The sequence below is a fragment of the Erpetoichthys calabaricus genome, chromosome 17 (assembly GCF_900747795.2).
Source record: "Erpetoichthys calabaricus chromosome 17, fErpCal1.3, whole genome shotgun sequence".
NCBI lineage: Eukaryota > Metazoa > Chordata > Cladistia > Polypteriformes > Polypteridae > Erpetoichthys > Erpetoichthys calabaricus.
In genome coordinates this window covers 55,263,958-55,280,114 of record NC_041410.2, presented here as the reverse complement: position 1 = coordinate 55,280,114, position 16,157 = coordinate 55,263,958, and the positions used below count along the sequence as shown (strand labels likewise).

Genomic DNA, 16,157 nt, shown 5'->3' with positions numbered 1-16,157 from the left:
TCTGCTTAAAAACGGTCTCCTGTCTTCCAAGGCAGCACACAACTGATCTAGGATTGATGCCTGCCTTGCACCTGATGCTGAAGGGATAAGCGCTTACTTTCTATGACTCCGATATAGAATAAGCAGGGACTGGATACATGCAGGGAGGGATAATCCAGTAACAATTGCAAAGTGAACATAGTCTCAGAAAATCTGAAAACACATATATATTGTACATTTATATCAGATTGCAGCAATATGAAGCAAAATGGCAGACTTTTCCATAGTAAAACACAATATACAATTCAAAATGTGGAATTGCACACTACTCTGTATTACAATAAAAATGTTTCAACTAAATTTTGGCTGTATTTTAACTGTGAAATATTGATTCCTGGATTCAAATGCCAGTCTGGTGAGTGTCTTCAAAGAGTTTACACAATCTTTATGTGCCTGCAAGGGTTTTCTCACACATCCCATGACATGTGAAGTGTGGTTTATTTTTTTAATAAGTTACGAGCTCTCCTTTTGAAATTCCAAATAATTAATGAAACTATTTAGTAAGGCTTTACTTTATTTTTGCTACATTTTATTTTGGTAATGGTTTCATGGCTGTTGCACTTACAGTATATCACAGTAAAGAAACACATTCAATTTCAGGTTCATTTACCACTAAACATAAAGATGGTAGAAATAGGATAATTTATTATATATCTAGATGTGAAAGACTTGGTGCAAGACAGATGGTACAGCACAAAATGATAACATCACACAGGATCAGCAGTTCTAAGTTAATTTGGAGGTTTTCTATTTTGAGTTTTGCTTTCTGGATTGCACAAGCTTTTCCATGGCACAATTTCTCTTTGTGGTCTTTGTGTGACACCACGTTTAGTACTCTCTCTTGACTCTAATGCACAGCCTTTGGTTAGAGAAAAGGATTACATTGTGGCAGATGCCTTTGTATTCGAGTTCTAAAGCCTGTGGAAGCCAGTGGTTTATTTGTCAGGGCTTTACTAAGTCTGTTACATTGTTCAGGTTAAATATAGGAATGCAGTACTTTGGGGGGCTGTGAACTATCTATTTCAATTTCTGATTGTTGTTCTGTTTAATCAGAGCCCAAGTGAAGAACTATAATTATAGTGGAGTACTCTTCGTCTTTTTTTTTTTTACTTCCCTCTTCATATTCTTAATCTAGCTCTGACTCTTGGGCCTTTTGGTATCTTCTCTCTAACTTCATATAGGTAGGCAGGTCTCTTTCCTTGGCACCCAGGTAATGTAACATACTGCTGTTTTACATGGAGTACAAGGTAGGACTTGGGATTCTCTCTTTATAGGGGTCAACATTATCTTCTTTTTGGGTGGGTTACTAGCACAAAGCCACAGCTCGGAAAAGAAGAATCCCTTGACAGGTATATAAACATGGATGCCAGGGGTGGTAGGTGAGCTAGACCAAAAGACAGTTACACGATTGCACATTTTAAGTGCACAATAATAATTACAATGTGCATTTATATTGCATATATATCCAGTTCATTTAAACAAATTCTATGGTCAGGTGGCCAAGGCAGATTGGAAAACAAAAACTGGAGAAAATAAACTGCTAGAGCTCAGTTTCTTAAAGTAGATGTCACAAGTCACTGATATATTTAATTCTTCAAGGTGAACACTCCCTGATCTGAGAGTGGTCATGGACTGGTTATTGAAGACACTAACAATAAGAAGGACAAGATTGGGTCATATTGGAAAAAAAGGAAACCATGTGCTAGAGGTTCTAAGGAAAGTTAAAACTTCTGCTAGCTGGGCTGGAGTTCATTTCTAGGTACCATTTCTGCCAATTCTCTCACAGTTCATGTGCCTAAGCAAGCTTATCAGAGTGGGAAAAGTGCCTGACTATTGTCGTTTATGAACATAACCCTCATAGTAAGGTGTTCCTCTAGTCAGCCCTTATCTAGTAAGCTTTGCAGGAATGTCACCTTATCATGAGTTTCATTTCTGTTTTCTGAAGATAAATACCTAGATTTTTTTTTCTGCTTCAGTTTTACATTTTCCCAGTTGTTACATTAAACAAGTTAAGAAAACCTGTCAGGTGTGGTTAAAGGGGAGTGAGTTCAAGCTGCCTGTCAAGCTATACTGTATATTGGGTATAATAATGACAGAATATCCATCATTTTAAAAGGGAATATAAAACCACTCTGAAGTGGCACAAATATGTAAAATCAATTAAAAGAAATAATTGATTAATTCAGTAACTGTTACAAGTTTCTGTGTTTCTGGAGAAGTGTGCTGCAGTTGAATGTGAATGTGTGAATGAGTTATTAGGAAACAGCCAGCAGAGGGCGGCACATGAGTGCACAAGTGACACAAGAAGAAGACATTGTGACTGGGGTTCAGAGGCACATGAAGTCTAGAAAGCAGAGCTTATTTTTACTTGCTTTCTGTAGATTTAAGTCTCCACCTGAAATTTAATCTAAATATTCAAAGTGAGCTTGTGTTATTTCCTCTTCTTGCAGTTCACTACAGCTCATTGCCATTTCTCCACAATGGCTTATTGTACTCCTCTTCTTATACTTTTGTGGATGTTCAATGCATTCTCTTACAGCTTTTTATTACATGAGCACTATATGAAGAGTGACTATTTTTTTCAATTATCATTTGTTCTCATTTGAAAAGCAATAATATTCCAGCCCTTATAGCAGTTAATCGACCAATGAAGGAAATTATTACGTTATTATTTAACGTCAACCCCCGCACGGGCACTACGCGCTAGTCATTTCCTGGATCTTCCGCTTGCAGAATCGTGCTGTGTTTTTGGATAAACACAAATATCAACTCTGTCTTTGATATCGCTATTTTTCGAAACTATTATAGATGACAATTCGTCACATGTTGGATTATTATATTTTGCGAGCGTGATCTTTCGAATTCATATAGAAATCCAAGAAAACTTCTTTGTCCGTGTTATTCAGGTAAACTTTGTGTGAAGTGCGATACTTTTGGACATCTGGATTTGTATCCATTATTAGCTGTAGAATTTCTAATACGTCTGATTGTTTAACCCTTTTGATTCTATGTTGCATTGCATCTCCATGATCATAAATATAAACCTGACCAAATTGTGGTTTCTTTTAAATTAAACTTGTAGTAGCTCTGTCATATCACCATGTCCATATTTTTGATCTCATTTCGCTGTTCCGTTATTTCACCGAGTAAAAATTTCCATTTGTTAGCTCTATTAAAATCTTTACTATCAGTTTTTTGAGACTTTCGAATATTAGTACTTTCATAATCTCTAACCTGCTCTGCATGTGTAACGCTCCAACGTTTTTGAACCTCTTTACGACGTTCTACTTCGTCTTCTACTCTTTGCCTTTTCTTCTTTTACGGTTTGTCTTTTATTTTCACCCTTGCTTGTGCCTTTTAGGTTTTCAGTTCATCTCTTGGCACAAAATCATATCTCGCAAGACGTGAAATTATCTTTATGAAAATGTCTCATCTCGTCTCTCTGCAAAAGTTTTGTCTCGTCCCAAGATTTTTTTACATAATAGAGAGACATTTTGTTTTGTAACCGTTAAAGTTAAAAAGGTAACACACTGCAGAAGATAAACCTGTAAGGGTGAAGTCATTAAATGACAGTCTTTGGAAAATCTGAGAAAACTGTTATTTTACAGGAAGAGCAAAGGATTGATCAGGCCAAACATGACACGTGCACTTTCTGTTGTCAAACACTCACCTTTTCAATTTGCTTAGGTGTAGCAGTCATTAAGTTACTTATTTTTTCATGAACATACTCAGCTTCATCTGCATCTTTACACTTCTGGTCATAATTTTTCTTTGCCTGAAATAGAGGACAATGAACAAATTAATTGAATATTTTATTTGTTGAACAACTATGATAATAATCCCACTGGGCCGCCTACAGTATGCTGTAGGGCCTAAAAATGTATACATGTAATCTTTGTATTGTGGAAAAGGTGCTGCCGGGGGTACTGTCTCTGTCACACAACCCCAGAATCCTTGGCTGAAATCTCAGGCTGGTCTTTGCAGTTACTTTTTCCGGCTTTAGTTCCACATTTTCACATTAAGGGTAAATTTCACACAAACATTAGAAAGCCATAGACACATGGAAAAAGTTACCAAGTAGTGGGGCAGACAGTAGACTTGATGTTATTTTGGAAGAAAGAAGTGGATAGGATTGGCGAGCTTTGTTGGGCTGAATGGCCTGTTCTCGTCTAGAGTGTTCTAATGATTTAATTCCAAAGATGTGCAATTCAGCTCCACTGGTGACCATAAACTGACAATATGTGTGTTTATGCTGGCAATGGACTAGTGTCCCATTCAGGGTTGGTTTCTGCTTTTTAACAGATTTATAAATGGGAGGTCCATAGTTATTCAAATCCCCTTACTGCCAGAAATGATCCTACTCCTTTGGCCCTTGGGCAAGGCCCTTATCCTGAAATTGCCCCAGGTGAGGTGTAAAATGGCTGACCCTGCGCTTGGACCAACAAAAGCTCATGCAAAAAGATGATATCCCCTGGAGATTAATAAAGTATATCAAGTCAAAAATAGTGACAGTTTTCAAGTAAAAGCATATGTACAGTTTACAATAGTATATTCTGATGATTTTCATGTATATTTTACAATTGGAAGGTTAAATGACATTAAGGTCACACAATAAACTGACGTTTGTATGGGTAACAATGCAAATGATAGTAGCTAGTTTGCACAGTCATCCAAATAAATATTCTCCTTAATTGTTCCATGTAATCATTTATATTATTATAATATATTTATACTATCGTTAGTTTTGTGAAGATACTTCATCAGCACTCTGTTTAATGCTTTCCAGTGGGCACAGCATTTCTTTCTTCATATTTCAGAACACAACTGTATTGTTGATATCACTGACTCCTATTGCTAGTCAATGACTCTGTGACATTGTTGCAAGACTTTATGAAAGACAGTGGTGCACATAGAATGGCATCTGAACTTTGTGTAAAAAACAAAGAGTTTGACCTTGCAGTTGTCAAGTATATTAACAACTACCAGCGCTTTGTTTGATATTGGCTTCGCAAACAATTTTTAACTTTGAAAATAAACTTATTAAATATGATGGAAAAATCCTTTTCTTATACACAGTGATGTATCTGTGATAGCTATAGCTACCGATAGTGTGCTGTTGGCAGCAAAAAATGGATAAAAGAGTAAAGATTCAATTTAATGTCTACAGGAGCACTGTCAGTATACAGATTGAGATCTGTTAAAGTATGCAAGCACTGATTTAGATGATCCTACAGATGTTATCAGCAGCTTTATTATGTTTAGCGAAGACATGCTAATCCCAACCAAAACCTTAAAGGCCTATCTTGAGAAACAAGCCCTGGGTCCACAAATCTATCATATCGTTTTTATATAAAAAGAAAAGTGCTTTTAGACAAAGCAATATTAATGAGGTACATGCTGCACTGGGAGAAATAAAAATTAGCATTAAAAAAGCTAAACTTGATTATAAGGATAAAATTGAACAGAATCTGTCCACACAAAATTTGAGCTCTGTGTGGTCTGGCATTAAAACCTTAGCTGGCCATCATCAGCCGAAAATTAAAAATCATGTAAGGGTTTCTGGTTTTAATTCGGTCCGTGTACTTTTTGGTATTTGAAATTGCATTTTAGAAGCAAAAATGAAAAAACGAAAATGAAAGGAATTTTCAGATTTTGATTTTTGATTAAAGAATAAAATGATGGAAAATAAGGTATTTTTTAATTCTGTGGTAACAAATAGCAGTCATAAACTTAAAATTACACATACTTTTCTCGATTTATTTGTGATTCAAATAATGAAAGTGTAATAGCTCAAAAACAACAAAACAGACGCATGTTCATTGTCTGAAACCGGAGGTACTTCTTTTTCTGCGCGATTTTTGATGACACGTGCGAACAGTCCTCCTCACAACTCATCGACCGACGGCCTTGAAGTTTCACTGCATGGCATCAGCAGGGGATGGACCATTATGTTGTTTTTCAGAATTAAAAGAACATTTCAATGTTCACTCCGGGACGAGGACATGACTGTAGAAAAACAGTCGCATCTTTCAGGTAAAAATGCAAGCTTTGCAAACTTTGCTTCATTGATGTAGCAGTTCTTTTATGAACGTTGTTACTTACTATGAAATAGCTAACATTTGGTGATTTCATTTACTAACACTAAGCCTGGAAAATTTTGTAGTGCTAGCATTTTGAATGTGTGTAAATGTGTGAATGGTTGATCATTGACAAGTGTAGCACATGTTAAGAAAACTTTCTGTAAATCACGTTGCTCTCCTAACGTGTTACACTTGTGCGCACTGTTAATACTCGAAACAATTACTCGCTATAGTAGCCGGTAAAAGTCAATGAGCAATCATTCAAAATGCTAGCACTATAAAAATTGCCAGACTTAGTGTTAGTAAATGAAATCGCCAAATGTTAGCTGTTTCACAGTAAGTAATAACAATAACATTCATAAAAGAACTGCCACATCAATGAAGCAAAGTTTGCAAAGCTTGTATTTTTACCTGAAAGATACGACTCAGATGCGACTCTTTTACTGTTCCGAAAAACAATGTAATGATCCATCCTCTACTGATGCCATGTAGTGTAACTTCAAGGTCGTCGGTCGATGTGTTATGAGGAGGAGGACTGTTCGTACGTGACATCAAAAATCGCACAGAAGAAGAAGTACCTCCGGTTTCAGACAATGACATTGCGTCTGTTTTGTTGTTTTTGAGCTATTACACTTTCATTATTTGAATCACAAATAAATCGAGAAAAGTATGTGTAATTTTAAGTTTATCACTGTTATTTGCTACCACAGAATTAAAAAATACCTTATTTTCCATCATTTTATTCTTTGATCAAAAATCAAAATCTGAAAATTCCTTTCATTTTTCGTATTTTCGTTTTTGCTTCTAAAATGAAATTTCAAATACCAAAAAGTACACGGACCTAATTCCATCTCTAATTTAGCTAATGAGTTTAATAAATACTACTTGAGATTTGAGCAGTCTTATTTTACTAAGCAAACGCAAAGCTGGAGGCATGCGGTTTTGGATAAGGGTGAGGTATTTTTTTGTTCAAAAGGACATAGAGAACACTTTTAGAAAATTAAAAACAAATTAAAATCCTGAATCAGACTACTTTAATGGGATACTCTTGAAATCTTCTGCTAGGTGGCTCAGCTCCATTTTTTATTTCATTTTTAGAGAGCTATTAGAGCAGAAGTAGATTACAAAGCTGTGGAAACAGGCAATAGTTATTCTAGTAGCTAAAAACAAAAACACTAAAACTTTACATGAGGTAATACCAGTGGCTCTAACATCACAGGTTATGAAAAATCTGAAAAACTTCTAATAAGGTAGATGACAGAGAAACCTCAGGGTTTCTTACGTATATTTCATTTTGTCTACCAGTCTAACACAGGGCGCCATTGTCACTTTGCTTCATTTGTTATGTTACCACTTAGAGTGCATGAAGACTCACGCAAGGCTCCTATTTGTAGACTTCTCCTCAGCTTTTTACTCCATCAAGCCCAACCTTTTTGCAGAGAATCTCATTAAAGATTTGAATGTGGATTTCAGTTTGGTAGGATGGCAGACTGACTTTTTAACAGACAGGACTCACAGAGTGAACATCAATGGTTGTCTGCCTGACATGCTGTCTTCCTCCACAGGCTCCCCTCAGGACTGTGTTCTTTCATCACTTTTGTACATTTTCTATACTAATGGTTGTCATATTAAATTTGAAAACAGGTTTATCTTAAAATACAGTGATGGCTCAGTAATTGTAAGCCTACTGAATGAGAATGAAACCAGCCCGGGTCCAGTAATAGGTGATTATGTTAAATGTTACACTTAAATGTTACAAAAAAAATAAGGAAATAAAAATTGATTTTAGAAGAAACGTCATTCACTCACAAGTCATCAAAGACCAGGCAGTGGAAGTTGTGGGCAGTTTTAAATATCTGCGGACAATAAGAGACTCAAAACTGACTTTTAATGAAAATACAGAAGCAGCGCGCAAAAAGAGACAACAGTACCTCTACTATTTAAGGAAGCTGAGGCTTTAGTGTGAATCCTACCATTTTGTCAATCTTTTATAAATCTTGTATTGAGTCTGTATTATCATGAGCCTCAGCTTAAGTGCTCTTCTGATTGTAATTCCCCACTGCTCCAGGGGTTGGCGCTGTGTACTAATGCCTTTCTTCTTCCTCCCTCTGCAGACTGAAAGATTGATGGCTATAATACCACTGATGTCACTTCTTAAGTCCATCCACCTGGACCCACCTTTTCCTGCAGGAAGGATTTACACTGGAAGATCCACCATCTTGACATCAGTTCAATTGACAGCTCACATCTGAGAAGATGTCTTTGCAGTTATTGTGTGTTTTTCTACCTTCAGTTATATGAGGCCACCAAGGTGGTGCCCCAACTCTTTAACGTGGCCTGTTTGGTCTGTTACAGTATTTGCTAATTTTCCTGATATTCTAGTTTGGAAATTTTAATGTGAGCAATAAAAACAGAATACATTCAATTGTAAAATGGAGCAGTAAAATTACAAGGTCTCAACAGTCAAATCTCACAGATCTGTTTAATAAACAAGTATTATGGAAAGCAGAGCATATCCTGCCAGACAGGATTACATTCTCGGTTTCAGTTGTTGCTACCAACTCACAGGTTCCAAGATTAAAAAGCAACAGGTTCAAATGCTCGTTTATCACAACTGGCATTGACCTTCTAAATAAGTTCAACCTTAATAAACATCCATAGGCTTAAATCAGATAATGCAGTTAGCATTTGCATCAATTATTAGGCAAGCCCAAATATTGGTGTAATTTTTATATGTAATATGTTTGATCTACTGTTTCTCCATAAGTGTTCACTGCTATTATTTTGTTAATTTGTACTAAGTTTATGCTTGATGGCTGGGTTCGTTGCGGATGCATTTTTTAATGTTATGCAGAGGTCTCTCTGTAAAACTAGCTGATAAACCAAATTTCCCTCTTTGGACTATAGAATCAAATAGAATCAAATAGAACTGAGATGATCTAAGCTTCCTTTCTCCATTTACTATTTAAGCTGTGTCTATGCCTTCCCAAGAAATGAGCTCTCTAAGTCTCAGCCCTTACAAGAGACACTTTGGGTCTTCCTAAACTTCTGCCACTCTATCCTACCCCAAAACATAAGAAACTCACTTACCCTTCTCCACTGTTCAGTTTTACCTGAATTAACATAAGAGAAGGGCCAAATGACCAAGAAGAGTACTTTGTCAGTTCTACATTCTGCTCACATCCTTTATTCGAATGGAGAGGATGGCAGTTGCATGCACCCCAGGTTTGTTCACTAGCTTATTCAAACAACACTGGAGATGTCATATTAGGTGAGCACTACGTCATATGAGACTCCCTTTCACTTGGGCAAATATGCTTTGTTAACCCCCTGATTAACCAAGTGTTCTGACTAAACCAACTTTATTTAGAGGTGATCCACTGATCCAACATACCAAACCAAAGGTAACAGAGTCACAGTCTTGATGAGCAAGAACTTGGAAGTGGTTGAGCACTTTTGATTCTGGGACGGATGCCGCAGTACTGAATGCACCTTCTGCCCTGCACTTATTTCTGACATGACCAGTCATCCTATAAATCTACATATTTTACCCAAGCACTGTGCAACCCTTTACAATATTCTTTATAATTACTTTAAAGCAGTACTCACAGTGAAAGGTGCATGTGCACTTCAGGAAACCTGCCTTGGAACTGGATAGGATGCCAAGGCCAGTACCGCAATGTAACGCGTTAAAATTAATAACTGACCCAATAAAACAGTTGTGTATTCTACATAAATTTGAAAAATTCTATTAAGTGTAATATGGCTTCCTTCATCATTAGAAATACATAGACAAATGCCTTTCCAAGTCTTAAATAATTTTGCTCCCTGTTATATTTTGGAGTGCCTGTCCCCTTTGTCACCTGTGTGCGCATGGGAAACAACTTTTGGGTTTTGGTGACAGTAATTACCTGCTGGACTAGAGGCTGGTGCTATGTTTTAAAGCCTTCTCCTTCCCTCAGTCTGCAGAGCAGAAGATTGACAGCCACTCCATCACTAAAGTCACTTCTATTAATCAACAGCCTGGACCCGCCTCTTCCTGTCACATGACCATAACCTGTAACTGGCCACCTTGTTTCCAGTTCTGTCATAAACTTATGTCTGAGAAGACATTTCTTCGAGTGCTGCACGATTTTTGTTTTTCAAATCCTTCAGTTATACGGGGTCACCACGGTGGAGCCCTAACTCTTTATTTTTGTTGGTCTCCACTTTTACACCATACATTCCAAGATTTTCTAATAATGGGGTGCTTATTATTCCAAAAGTTAAGCATTAAAGAAGTAGTGAGGTGGCCTTTTGCTGTTATGCACCAAAAATCTAGAATATTTTACTAATAGAGATATACCAGGCTAACGCTGTGGAGCATTTAAAAACATTTAAAACCCCTTTTTTTAAATTTGCCATTTTTTGTAGCTACATTTTAGTTGTATACATGCATAGAATTATCATATTCTTTGGGAATTTGTAAACTTTACTAATCTTTACTGTTCTCTGCTTTCTCTTTTTTTCTGTGGTGGTGTTTTGCACCACCACCACCTGATCAAAGTACTGTGCAGCCACATGTGATGCTTGAATGAAGGGTCTGTCCATGAGACCCACTGCGTCAAATCCTCAGGGATGAAATCTGGAAACAATGAGGAATGACTTAAGAACATTTACTGTATGTTAGGTAGAATGCCAAATGAGGGTTGGGTGGGTTTCTTAGCCTTGGAACCCCTGCAGATTTTTTTTCTCCAGCTTATCTAGAATTTTTTATGTTTTTTTCTGGTTCCCTGGCCATCTGACCTTATCGTTGTACTCATCATTACAGACTTGGAATATATTACTTATAAGGACTTTAGTTTTGTGCTAATTATATATCCATGTTAAGCAAGTTCATATTGATTTATTTTTTTATTGTTTATTCATTATCATTCTTGCCTAATTTAATTTGACTTTTCTTTTCTTGTAACTATTTCTTTGACATCTTGTTAAGCAAGTCGAGCTATATTCTGTATATGAAAATGTGCTATAGAAATAAAAATTGTTGCTTTTGTTGTTAAAGATAGACACTAAATTATAACTGGCTTATTCAAATTAACAAAGGCAATCTGGTAGGCTACTGATAATTTAATTGTGTTAATACACAAATGTCTGAATTTTTGCCACAACCTGCATGTTCAATGACCAGCATAGACTGTACTATTAAAGTTGCTTCATACAATAGCAGTCACTGAGCAGTCATATTTTCTGGTTAATCTAAATAGAAAGCCATTTTAAAAATAAAGACTAAAATGTTCAGGCGTTCAGTAGCGTGAGCTCAAAAGAGAACATAACTTATGACTGTCAAAACATAACTTCCTGTCTTGTGCGTAGCATGCTGTAAATTCTTTGTGCTGAAACCACACAGCTGCTTTGCTAGTTCTCCTTACTCTAAGCAGCAGAATTGCTCATTTGAAGAAAAAAAAAAAGGATTTTTGTTCCGCATTTTAAAACATGATAAGGAGGCACAGAGGTTAACTATATTACTCTCTTGCAGCTCCGAGAGCCTCGGTTTAAGTCCTGTCTCTGCCACTGACTGTTCTCGCTTTACATGTCTCACCTTATCTCAAACATTTATGTGATAGCTTCATTGGCTCTATATTGATATGTACAGAAGTAGGCACAGTGCAGGGACAAACATGGGACAGGACACTCTAAATCACCCATACAAATACTGAAGTTCCTGTAGGAAAACCTATCCAGACTTGGTGAGAACCTGCAAACTGTAGACACAGTGACTTGGTTGAGATGCGAACCCAGGACTCTGGAGGTGTGAGGCAGCAGCATCAACCATTATGCAAATAAATAAATGAAATAAAATAATTAAAAGCAAACCAAACCACAACAGGGTTAGTTATTTCTCCATCTTTTGCAAACAATTAACATCTTCAACATGGCACTTTCAAGATCAGATCTTCTGTTCAGATCTCCTTCATGCTACTCTAACAAGCCCTTAAGATTTTTTTGTTATAAAATGAAATGAGTAAATCTGAGTCTTTTCTTTGTGTCATTTTAAAACTATGACCACTTTTAATAAATGTTACAGTGGTAGCTTGTGACTGCTGCTTGAACCATGATTGTCACACAAGAAATGTATAAGCTACTTGAAATAAAGAATGGGGAGCAGCAGTAGCATCAAGCTGAGACAAAGACTGGACTCCTTTGGTACTGTGTCTCTTCAGAGAATCCTTCGGTACCACTGGTTTGATTTTGTGTTGAACAAGCAGTTGCTCACGGAGACCCGAATGAGGCACATTACCTGCATTGTTAGGAAGCATCAATTACGGCACTATGGCCATGTGGCACAATTCCCTGAGGGTGATCCTCATTGTTGAGGACCCGAGCGGCTTGACCAGGCCAAGGGGACGCCCATGTAACACCTGGCTGTAGCAGATAGATGGTTATTTCTAGAGGGTGGGACTGGACCGCGTGTCTGTCGGGAGGGTTGCCTCCCAGGATCCTGAGCTGTTTGGTGGGTGCAGCAACGTGCTGTACCAGTGCATGCTCCCCAACCTGACCTGACCTGCAATAGACATAGTGGATTTCCACATGGATAAAATCAGTCAAATATGAACATTTCTAGTGAAACAATTTTAAAAGATAATGTTTTCATCTGTGTCTATTAAAACATATGCACTCTCTCATCTCCCTGCTTCCACTGACAACTTCCAGCCCATATTGTTGGTGTGCTCTTAGTTTGTGATTTCTCCTGATTGGTCTCACTTGGCGAGACTGCAACACAATAGGAATGCAGTCTACACACTATAGACCTGGTAGACATAACTGAAAATGACTGAAGTCTCCTGCGGTATCCGAACAACATCAAACAGCACACGGGAATCAGAAAACTCACCGGATTAACCAGGAGTGTGAGATAAATACATTAATATTTATGATATTTAATGAAGAGGTCAAGAGGTTCTGGCTAGAAGTAGTCGAGCATTGCTCGTCACGGATTGTCCATAATGAACACCATGTTCAAGCATAGGAGCTGTCAACTGATCACCCCTGATGGTGAGTAGGCTTCGATGGTGGGGGAGATGCCAGTCAGGCCTGGTAGGCCCCAATGTGTTGTGAGGGTCTGCTGGGAACATCTGGCAGAGTCCCCTGTCTGAAGTAGCTTCAACTCCCACCTCTGGCAGAACTTCGACTTCGTCCCGAGGGAGGTGGGGGACATTGAATTGGAATGGGCCATGTTCCATGACTCTATTGTTTGAGTGGCTGACTGGAGCTGTGGCCGTAAGGTAGTCGGTGCCTGTCGTGGCAGCAATCCCCAAACCCGTTGGTGGACACTGGCGTCGAGGGATGCTGTCAAGCTGAAGAAGAAGTTCTAGGGGACCATTTTGTCCTGTGTGACTCTGGAGGCAGCTAATAGGAATGCGGCTTCGGTAGTTGCTGAGGCAAAAACTCGGGCATGGAAGGAGTTTGGGGAGGCCATGGAGAACGACTTTCGGATGGTTTTGAGGAGATTCTGGTCCACCATCCAACATCTCAGGAGGGGGAAGCAGTGCAGTGTCAACACTGTATATGGTAGGGATGGTGCGCTGCTGACCTCGACTCGGGACGTTGTGGGTCGGTGGGGGGAGTACTTCGAAGACCTCCTCAATCCCATTAAAATGCCTTCCAATGAGGAAGCAGAGCCTGGGAACTCGGAGGTCGGCTTCCCCATCTCTAGGACTGAGGTCACCGAGGTGGTCAAAAAACTCCTTGGTTGCAGGGCCCTGGGGGTGGATGAGATACGCCCGGACATCAGGGACAGTGCCCTCTGGATTGGCAGACCGGGGTGGTGGTCCCCCTCTTTAAGAAGGGAGACCAGAGGGTGTGTTCCAACTACAGAGGGATCACACTCCTCAGCCTCCCTGGAAAAGTCTATTTGGGGGTCCTGGAGAGGAGGGTCCATCGGATAGTCAAACCTCGGATTCAGGAGGAACAGTGTGGTTTTCGCCCTGATTGGAGAACAGTGGTCCAGCTCTACACCCTTAGCAGGGTCCTGGAGGGTGCATGGGAGTTTGCCCAACCAGTCTACATGTGTTTTGTGGACCTTGAAAAGGTGTTCGACCGTGTCACTCCGGGAGTATGGGGTACCGGATCCCCTGATAAGGGCTGTTCAGTCCCTGTACAACCAGTGTCAGAGCTTGGTCCGCATTGCCGGCAGTAAGTCGAACCCATTTCCAGTGAGAGTTGGACTCCGCCAGGGCTGCCGTTTGTCACCGATTCTGTTCATAACTTTTATGGACAGAATTTCTAGGTGCAGCCAGGGCGTTGAGGAGGTCCTGTTTGGTGGACTCTGGATTGGGTCACTGCTTTTTGCAGATGATGTTGTTCTGTTTGCTTCATTAGGGTGTGATCTTCAGCTATTTCTGGATCGATTTGCAGCTGAGTGTGAAGCAGCTGGGATGGGAATCAGCACTTCCAAATTCAAGACCATGGTCCTCAGCCGAAAAAGGGTGGAATGCCCTCTTAGGGTTGGGAGCGAAATACTGCCCCAAGTGGAGGAGTTCAAGTATCTCGGGATCTTGTTCACAAGTGAGGGAAGAATGGAGCATGAGATCGACAGGCAGATCGGTGTGGTGTCTGCAGTGATGCGGGCTCTGCATCGGTCTGTCGTTGTGAAAAAGGAGCTGAGCCTTAAGGCAAAGCTCTCAATTTACCAGTCGATCTATGTTCCTACCCTCACCTATGGTCATGAGCTATGGGTAGTGACTGAAAGAACGAGATCGTGAATACAAGCGGCTGAAATGAGTTTCCTCCGCAGGGTGTCGGGGCTTTCCCTTAAAGATAGGGTGAGAAGTTCAGACATCTGGGAGCGGCTCAGAGTAGAGCCACTGCTCCTCTGCATCAAGAGGAGTCAGATGAGGTGGCTCGGGCATCTGATCAGGATGCCTCCTGGATGCCTCCCTGGTGAGGTGTTCTGGGCACGTCCAACCGGGAGGAGGCCCCGGGAAAGACCCAGGGCATGCTGGAGGGACTATGTGCCCCGGCTGGCCTGGGAACGCCTCGGGATTCCCCCGGAAGAGCTAGAAGAAGTGGCCGGGGAGAGGGACGTCTGGGCATTTCTGCTCAAGCTGCTGCCCCCGCGACCCGATCTCGGATAAGCGGAAGAGGATGGATGGATGGATGGACATTTAATGAAATTGCACACTGAGGAGAAATAAAATTAGGACTCCTCATGAAAAAGCTACGCACGAGAAAATACAATAGACAACCTAACCTAAATTTCACATTCTTTAGTTTTGATACATTCATATTAAAGATGGAGGATGTAAAAAATAAAAGCACTATCATGCCAAAAGGATAAGCAACTTAACTGACCCACCCTCAACTGGGTTTGACTAGACCTCTAATGAATGCAGAGTAACCACAATTGCTATATAATATAATAACATACGCGAGGCATGATGACTATTGGATATTAGGATGTACAGCCAAAGTCATGGGCAAGGTCAAAGCATGACAGCTTTATTAGAGCATGGAGTGAGGCCATTGTGATTATCCGAACACTTAGGTCAGTTAAGGGAGCGTCGTGTTTCCTAGGGACTCATTTATAAAACTGTTAGCAATATGAAAATATGTGCAAACCAAAAAAAAAAAAAAAATGCATACGCCAAAAAAATATGATTTACTAAACCTGGCGTACACACATTTATATACAAATGACCCTTCAATAATCACAATTGTCTTGTAAATGTGCGTATGTGAATGCGCCCCAAACCCCCATATATGGACCATGCTCATCAACCTCACATACATGCAGTCATAATGTTGCAGACTTTCATTGGCAGGAAGAGCAGCCTCCCACCTGAAACATCCAGACACCGACGCCTGCGTTTATGGTGTGCTCCACATGACATTTAAGAGTGGGTTCAGGAGAAGATGTAAGACACCAGTGTTTGAGCAGGTAGTCATTATCACCTGGCACAAGTAATGACAGGATTGCTGTTACAATGAATAGTATAGTCCATGTGCAAAACTGAGGGTTCAGACAGTTACCTCACCAACAAGCCAGCCATCATGTAC

General features: G+C 39.6%; 2 protein-coding genes across 2 annotated transcripts in view; one reads left to right on the top strand and one right to left on the bottom strand.

The window, feature by feature from the left end:
* LOC127526110 (craniofacial development protein 2-like) overlaps positions 1-16,157 on the top strand; it is a 1,015,936-nt gene that overhangs the window by 834,845 nt on the left and 164,934 nt on the right. The window lies entirely within an intron of this gene.
* pstpip1a (proline-serine-threonine phosphatase interacting protein 1a) overlaps positions 1-16,157 on the bottom strand; it is a 229,282-nt gene that overhangs the window by 52,747 nt on the left and 160,378 nt on the right. The window contains exon 7 of the mRNA XM_028822610.2: positions 3,710-3,814. Coding sequence (XP_028678443.2) covers positions 3,710-3,814 — 105 coding nt within the window. The remainder of the gene's footprint in view (positions 1-3,709; positions 3,815-16,157) is intronic.